Source organism: Medicago sativa, chromosome 1 (assembly GCF_051527215.1).
Source record: "Medicago sativa cultivar Bolivia chromosome 1, Bolivia_mono, whole genome shotgun sequence".
NCBI classification, from domain to species: domain Eukaryota; kingdom Viridiplantae; phylum Streptophyta; class Magnoliopsida; order Fabales; family Fabaceae; genus Medicago; species Medicago sativa.
The window spans coordinates 21316131-21324913 of record NC_140749.1 but is presented as its reverse complement, the minus strand read 5'-3'; the positions used below and the strand labels follow the sequence as shown (position 1 = coordinate 21324913).

The 8783-nt window shown below is 32.8% G+C and overlaps 1 protein-coding gene across 1 annotated transcript; it reads left to right on the top strand.

The window, feature by feature from the left end:
* On the top strand, window positions 1-787 carry LOC146953576 (kunitz-type trypsin inhibitor-like 2 protein). The gene has a single exon (XM_085748865.1). It carries the CDS (start codon window positions 2-4, stop codon window positions 665-667), a length of 666 nt encoding a protein of 221 aa, XP_085604991.1. The 5' UTR covers window position 1; the 3' UTR covers window positions 668-787.
* The last annotated feature ends 7996 nt before the right edge of the window (window positions 788-8783 follow it).

Genomic DNA, 8783 nt, shown 5'->3' with positions numbered 1-8783 from the left:
AATGAAGTTTATTTGTTCACTTACGATTTCCTTCTTCCTTTTTGCTTTCATCACCAATCTTCCACTAGCTTTCTCATATGAAGATGGTAAATACATAATGGACTCATACATGGTGCCCCTTCATCCAGAGGGTCGTTATGCCATGATACCATCATTTATGTATATCACCGCTGGAAGAGTGTATCTAGGAAAAACTGGTGATTCAACTTGTCCGGTTACTGTCTTAGAACAAGATTTGACTACTGAAAGAGGTATACCAGTGAAATTCAGCGTACCAGGAGACCCTTACTATGGTGAAATATTGACAGGTAAACCAGTTGATATTGAGTTCGTTACGAAGCCTGATTGTGTTGAATCTTCAAAATGGTTGATATTTGTTGATAATGTTATTCAAGAATCTTGTGTTGGTATTGGTGGTCCAGAAAACTATCCTGGTATGCAAATATTGAATGGCACGTTTCTTATTCGGAGAAATGGAGGTGGAGCTCGATATATTTATAAGTTTGTATTTTGTGTTAATGGATCTACTACTAATTGTTCGGATCTTGGGTATTATAAGGATGGTGGGAAGGGAGGACGATTGATTTTGAATCCCAAACATACTTCTAGTTTTTTGTTTGTTGAGAATTTAATATGTGATTCGTCCCTGCAAATAGGGGTCGCTTAAAATTTCGTCCCTCCAATCACTAATCTTTTTTTTTTGCCCCTGCAAAATTTAATCAGTTAAAAATTCGTCCTTTGACCCAATTTAATCACTGCCACGTCAGCAAATGACCAAAAGGGCACGCGAAAGGACGAAAATACCCCTGGCTTATTTTTTTTTGTTTTTTCCTTCAAAAAACTTTTTTTTCCAGATTTTTCCCCATTTTTTTTTTACGATTTTTTCTCGGAAAAATTTCAGTTTTTTCAGTTTTAATTTTAAAATTTTTTTCCGAAATTTTTTATGATTTTTTCAGATTTTTTTAAATTTAAAAAAAGAATTTTCAAAATTTTGAAAATTTTTTTTAAGGAAAAAAAATAAGCCAGGGGTATTTTCGTCCTTTCGCGTGCCATTTTGGTGATTTGCTGACGTGGCAGTGATTAAACTGGGTCAAAGGACGAATTTTTAACTGATTAAACTTTGCAGGGGCAAAAAAAAAGGATTAGCGATTGCATGGACGAAATTTTAAGCGAGCCCTATTTGCAGGGACGAATCACATATTAAACCCTTCTTATAACGATGGAATTAGCAAGTCTGTTGCTTAAATTTCGACTTTGCAATCTAACTAGATTATGCAAGATTTGGTCTTGTTTTGATGAATATTGTACTTTTAAAGTGCAAGGTTTTATTAAGTTGTATTAAGTTGAATTATATATTGTTGGTGTTGTTCATGTAGTCCTTTTTATTTTCTTAATTATTCTTATATATAGTTTGATATTTTCAAAAAATAATTGATTCTATATCAATTGATATTGTTAATTTGAACTTAAATCACACTTACAAATTTACGTTACGTTGTTGTCTAATGGTGATCTGGCAGGTTCAAATCTTCATCTTCATTCCATCGTCATCCTCAAATCTAGATATTCATCGTCTTCTTCATTCTAATCATTTTCAAAAAAAAAAAAAAAAAAAAACTGATTTATAGAAAATCCATAAAAAGATGATGAAAATGGTTTTGAGAGAATCCTCCTATGCACTGAATTGCATGTATCTTTTATGCATGCCTATAAAATGTGAACATGATTTACAGTTTTATAGACTTTAGTGCATGAAGAGATATAACTATTTCTCACCTTTAAAGTTTTGAACTTTGTTACGTTTACTATATTTCGTAGAATGTATAAAGACCATTGGAACTTGGAAGATACTCCCTCCGTCTTTAAAAAATAGTCGTTTAAGGTTTATGCACGATTATTAAGGAAATGATTAATTGTGTTGATTTTGATGGTAAAATTAGTATTATTTACTAAACACCCTTATTAATTGTAGTTAGTGGAGGAGTTAAGTTGAATGAAATTCAATAAATAAGGGTATAATTATGAAAAAAAATAATAAATGCTGCATTGGTATTCTAAAGTGACAATTATTTTGAGAAAAAGAAAAATGGGTAAAGAGACAATTATTGTGAGACGGAGGGAGTATATAGTTGTGTAGAAGCTAGTGGTAGAGTGGTTAGTAGCATTGGACAAGAGGAACACATTAGGAATTAGCTCATTGCAGGAGGAAAGAATTATAATTATGATATAACGAAGCCTTCAATATTATTGACATTGCATCCATATAAGTCTATTTATAGGTGCTTGTAGATGTTTCTAGAACTAGAATAATTTAGGCCTTTGTTTGCCTTATCTACACAAGATTATTATAGATGTTTCTAGGCTTTAACTTAACCTAAACATTAATAGAACAATCTAGAAACATGTAGCAACTTTATGTTATTCTAGTTTTCTCTAATATATTCTAGAAATTAGAACTGTGCATCATATTTCAACAAAGACAAATGCAAATTGAATTGACTTGCTTTCTCCTTCTCAATATAGACAGTGTTAGGTCCATGACATTTGACTTGGTGATTGAAAGTAACAATTAATTATTTAACTTCTAATTTTAAGGTTTTACTTAAAAGATACAGTGTACTAATTTGATTATTAGCATAGATTGTGGAAAGGTAGATGAAATTTTTGTAATGGCAGAAAACTAAAGGGCTTGATGGTCATGATGGTTCCAGGTTGGCCAAGTTAATACAAATATCTCTTGATGTATGTTTGTTGCTTGGAGAGGTCACCTCCCATAGCTTCAATCATCTTTACCCAAGCTCCCATAGCTATGAACTTCTATGATGGTACATGTATAATTTGTCCTCCCGCTGATATTCATCTCTCAGGCTTACAACTTAAAACGAGTCAAACAAAATTGATGTACTACTTTCGTCTCTAATTATATTAGGAAACAAGGAAATGAATAGCAAGTGAATTCTTATTGATGAATGAAGTGTTACAACTGATACACACACACACATGTGTGTGTGTGTGTGTGTGTGTGTGTGTGTGTGTATAGACACACACATACAAGAGTGTAGGTGTACTATAAGCTAACAAGTGTTATGTAGCAGCTAAGTAAACTAAGGCTAAGGTAGCTTAGGTTGCAAGTAAATGTGTGTTCTTAGTAGAATTATCTTCTTTCTCGTTTACATGTAATAGTCCCCCACAAGTTGGAGGTTGATACATGTCTATCAATCCCAGATTGGATAAAAGTAGAGAAAAATACTCAGGAAGGAGTGATTTGGTGAAATATCTGCAATTTGGTCTTCAGAAGAAACTGCGAGGAGCTTCAAGATGCCAGCTTGCAATTTTTTCCTGACTATATGACAATCATTCTCTAATTAAGGGTTTGCTCCTCTCATGAAATATAGAGTTAGTCGCTATATGAAGTGCACTTTGATTATCACAGTATAAGACACAAAGCTTGGAACAGGTGATGTGAAGATCCTGAAGAAGGTAAAGGAGCCATTGGAGTTCACAAGTAGATGATGCTAAAGCCATATATTTTGCTTTAGATGAGGATCTGGGAACAATGATTTGTTTCTTGGTTCTCCAATAAATGTGGGAGTGACCTAAGAAGAAACATTGACCGAATATAGAATTCCTTGTCTCAAGACATCCTGCCCAATCTGCATTTGAGAAACCTTGGAGAGTGATGGATGAATTTCTGGGAAAGAATAAACCCTTTCCAAGACAACCTTTCAAGTATCTGAGAGTTCTTAAGGTTGCATTGTGAAGAGTAATGGTTGGATTAGAAAGAAATTGGCTCAATTGCTGGGTGATGAAAATTATATCATGTCTGGTAGTGTTAAGGTACAATAATCTTCCTACCAATCTTCTGTATGTTGGAATGTCATCATAAGGTTTCCCAGGATCATGATGAATCTTGATAGATTGATCAGATGGTGTAGAGATGAGTTTGGAGCCAATATAGCTTGAGTTAGATAGCAAGTCAAGGTATACTTTCTCTAGCAAAAAGAAATGCCAAGAAAGTACTTCAACTGTCCCAAGTCTTTGATTTTGAATGAAGTATCTAAAATGGTTTTGATGTGTTTAAATTCAGCAAATGATTTTCCATCTAAAATTATGTCATCAACATACACCAAAATCATAGTGAAAGACTCAAATGTTTTCTTAATGAAGAGAAAATGATCTGAAGAAGCTTGAGTATAATGTTGTTGAGTAAGCACATATGTTAACTTTTCATACCACTTTCTACTTGCTTGCTTCAATCCATAAAGTCACTTGTTCAGTTTACAAACTTGATTGTGTTTACTAGTTTTAATGCCTAGAGGAACAATCATCTAGACATCTTCCTGCAATTCTCCATGTAGAAATACATTGTTTACATCAAGCTGATGTAAAAACCAGTTGTTGATTGAAGCTAGAGCAATAATAAGTCTGGTTGTGGTTAACTTAGCAACAGGAGAGTAAGTGTCAAAATAGGCAAGCCCTTCAATCTGAGTGTATCCTTTGGTAGCCAACCTTGCTTTATACCTCTCTATGGAGCCATCACTATTATTCTTAACCTTATATATCCGTCTATAGCCAATATGTTTAGCATGAGGTGGTAAATCTACAATCTTTCAAGTACCAGTCTTCTCAAAGGCCAGTAACTCAACTTGAATCGCTAGTTTCCAACAATCATGCTTGCTTGCCTCAGCATATGTGTTTGGTTCGGTATGAGATTGTAAAGAGAAGACAAAAGAATAGTGGTTAGCAGATAAATGATTATAGAAAAATATTGTGAAACATGATATGTGGAAGACCGAACATGATTACAACCAAAATCAATGAGAAGGGGAAGTTTTAAGTCTGCTAGAATGTCTAGGTGAAGTTATTGTGTTAGATGGAGGAATAGAAGTGGAAGTTTGAAGTATGGGAATTCCATCAATAACAAGAGATGATGTGAAGGTTCAACAGGAAGAGGTAAGGTGTTATCTGTGGAATCTGAAGATGTTGAGAAATATTCCTAATCAGGAGGAGTAGAGGAAGAAGTGGTGTGATAGGGAAGTATGTTTTCATGGAAGGTAACATGTCTAGAAATGAAAATCTCTCTAGAATTAAGATCAAAAAGAGAATAGCCTTTAAAACCTGACTTGTAACCCAATAAAATTGATTTTCTAGCTCTAGGTTGCGATTTATCCTATGGTTTTGAAGTGTGGAAGCAAAACATAAGCAACTAAAAACCTTAAAATAGTTCAGATTAGGTAACTGATGATGAAGGACAAAATAAGGTGACTGATTTTTAAGTAATGGAGTTGGGACTCTATTTATGAGAAACACAACATGAACTATTGCATAAGACCAGAAGGATGGAAGTAGTTTGGATTGAAATAGCAAAGCTTTACCTACATTGAGAATATGTTGCTGTTTTCTTTCAACTCCCATTTTGTTGGGGAGTTTTAACACATGGTTTTTGATGGATGATTCCGTGAGAAGCATAAAAGTTATGGAGCATAAATTCAGGGTCATTATCAGTTCTTATGTATTTCGGAGTAATGTGAAATTGGTTTTGAATCAAGGTTATGAAGTTCTTCACATGAGTGGAAACCTCAGCTTTGGTTTTAAGTAATATTATCCAAAGGAATCTGATATAATCATCTAAGATAGTAAGGAAATATATACGACCATGAACAGATGAAATAGAAATTGGACCCTAAATATCAAAGTGGATCAACTCAAAATTTGCAAAAGCATTAAAAAGACTTGAAGAAAAAGGTAAATGTTTGTGTTTGGCAAAATGACAAAGATCACACACAACATTATTATTGATAGTAATGGAAGGATACAAATCAGACATTTTATGTAATCTAATATGAGATAAATGGCCAAGTCTAAAGTACCATAAAGCATCAGAAGGAATGAAAATACTAGATTTACAATGAGATTGTTTAGCAATATTACAAGACATATTGATGGAATTACTGGAAAATAAATTGGAAACAGATGTAGGAGGTGCATATTGGTATGAGCCACCAATTTGCTTAGGCAAACCAATCATCTTCAAAGACTAATTGTCCTGTATGAGACATTGATCAAGAGAGAAATGTAAACTAAAAAATAAGGAACTACAAAGCGTGGCAACAAAAATAAGGTTCAAATGAAATGATGGTGAATACAAAACATTGGTGAGATAAAATTGTGAGGTAAAGGAAACATTTCCAGCTTGAGAAACAATGATAAAGTGACCATTTGGTAAAGACACTCTCACATGTTTTATTTGGTAAAATGAGCTAAAATAGGAAATGTTGCAACATATGTGTCATTAGCACCTGAATCAATTAACCACTGAGTATTTTGGTGAGAAAAAGAAGGTATACCTGCAGGAGTAGTGTTAGTAGCAGAAATGCTAGGAGAAATTAGTGGAGAGCAGAAATGCTAGAAGAAATCAGTGGAGTAGCAATGATCTGGTTTGTACTATGGCCATTTGAGGAAGATACTGGAGCAACCAATTTTGCTTGTTGCAACAAGGATACAAGTTGAGAGTATTGCTCTTGAGATAAACTAGTGCTGGAACTTTTAGAAGCATCTAAGCTTGGAGGTGGTAAGAGACTTGCATCAGAATCAGCCTGAGAAACAGAATTATAACGAGGCTATTGTTTGTTTATGTTAGGGTAGCCATGCTTTTGATAGCATAAATCAACTGTGTGATTGACACGGTTGCAAAAGGTGCAGAATCTACCGGGTTTAGAAGAACTACCAACTTGAAAATAATTTTTACCACAAGTTTTAGGTTTTCTTGCATCTGAAGCATTCCTTTAAATAGAAGTGTCATTGGTAACACTCATAGGAATTTGGGAATAAGTGTTTCTCTCTTCTTGAATCACAAAGGAGTAAACTTTGTTCAGAGTAGGAAGAAGATCAAGAAGTAAAACCTGTGTCTTAGCCACTGAAAACTGATCATTCCATCCAGTAAAAAACTGCATGATTTGATCTTCATTTTTATGAACCTTAGCAACACGAGTAGCTTCACAACAAGAAGGATTAACACAAACACTTGGGAATAGGACGTTGAGATGAAAATTCTTCCAAAATTACTTTCAACTCTGTGAAGTAATGAAGAACAGATTTGTACCTTGCTTCAAGTTGTTAATGCAAGAACGTAAGGTAGCAATGGGAATACGATCAATCTTGCTGAAGCATTCATAAAGATCTTGGCAAACCTCAAATGCAGAATCATGTAATACGAAAGTTTGAGCTATAGAATCAGATACAAAATTGATGATCCAAGATTAAACTATGTAATTGCAACGCTTCAAGCATTACGATTCAGATCTTGAAGATCAGGAACAAAAATCATACAATTGATGAACCTTAGCTTATTCTTCATTCCTAGGGCACGTTGCATAGACCGATTCCATGCAAGGTAGTTAGAACCATTGAGCTTAGGAGAAACTGTTAGAGAATTCAGACTTTCACTTGGATGAACAAAGAACACAGAATCATAATCTTGTGGAAGATATGTAGGAACAACTTTGGAGGCATGATATATGAAAAATGAAGATTGATGAACAGGAAAAACATAGATTCTTACAAATGCATAAATGCACACAAAAACAGTGTGAAAATCACAAGATAAGATGAAAAGAAGCAACGAGAATCACGAATAAACGGGAAAGAAATGCAGAATTCTACAATCAGAAGCAAGAAAACAAAGAGAAAAGGATCCAAGAAGATGAACAATTAAGAAGACACATTGGAAAACAGTTAGAGGATCGTAACAACCTTTCCCTCCTTGGGTAAAGGCATGTGATACCATATTAGAAAACAAGGAAATGAATAGAAAGTGAATTCTTATTGATGAATGAAGTGTTACAACTGATAAATATATAAAAGAGTGTAGGTGTACTATAAGCTAACAAGTGCGATGTAGTAGCTAAGTAAACTAAGGCTAAGGTAGCTTAGGCTACAAGTAAATGTGTGTTTTTAGTAGAATTGTCTTCTTTCTCTTTATCATGTAATAAATTATAAGATCTTTTTTGAGAATTTTTATGTCCCTTTTTATAGGACCCCTTTGTTTTTTCATTTACATTAATTATTTTTTTGACCTACATACACTTATTTATTATATACTTTTTTCTTCAATCAGCAATAAATAACATTTTTTTTACAACAATAAATAACATGTTGGAAATATAAACTAACTCTCTCTAAAAGGATAAAATTGTAAAATCAATTATGATTACAAACAATTTTCATACAATTATCAATTTTCTTAGTTTCCGTGGTTTTTTTCCAAAATGATCTTATATTTAAGAACAGATGTAGTATTTGATTCGGATTTTAGATCAAATACATAAACTTTTGGGTTAATTAAGTTTTTAGTGCCTATAAATATATCAAATTTCATTTTTAGTCCTCATAAAAAAAATTGACAGATTTTGGTCCCTATAAAATTTTCAACACGTAGTTTTAGTCCCTGTTAAATTAAAAATTGTTTAATTATATTTAAAATTTTAAATTTTTTTATGATTTTTTACATACTTGTTTAAAACATTATAAAATGTTCCTCTGCAATAATTTAGCTCAAAATTTTATTTTTAGGTCCAAATTTTCATTAGTTTTATCTTGAATTTTTTGCTTTCAAAAAAAATTATATTTAATTCATTACATGTTAAAAAATTCTAATTTTTTATAAAAGAGATTATTATAATGTTCTTAACATGTCCGTTAAAATTCATTTAAAAATATAAAAGTTGAGGTATAATGAAACAAATTTTAATTTAAAAGGGACCAACAGATACTTTTAGTCCTTG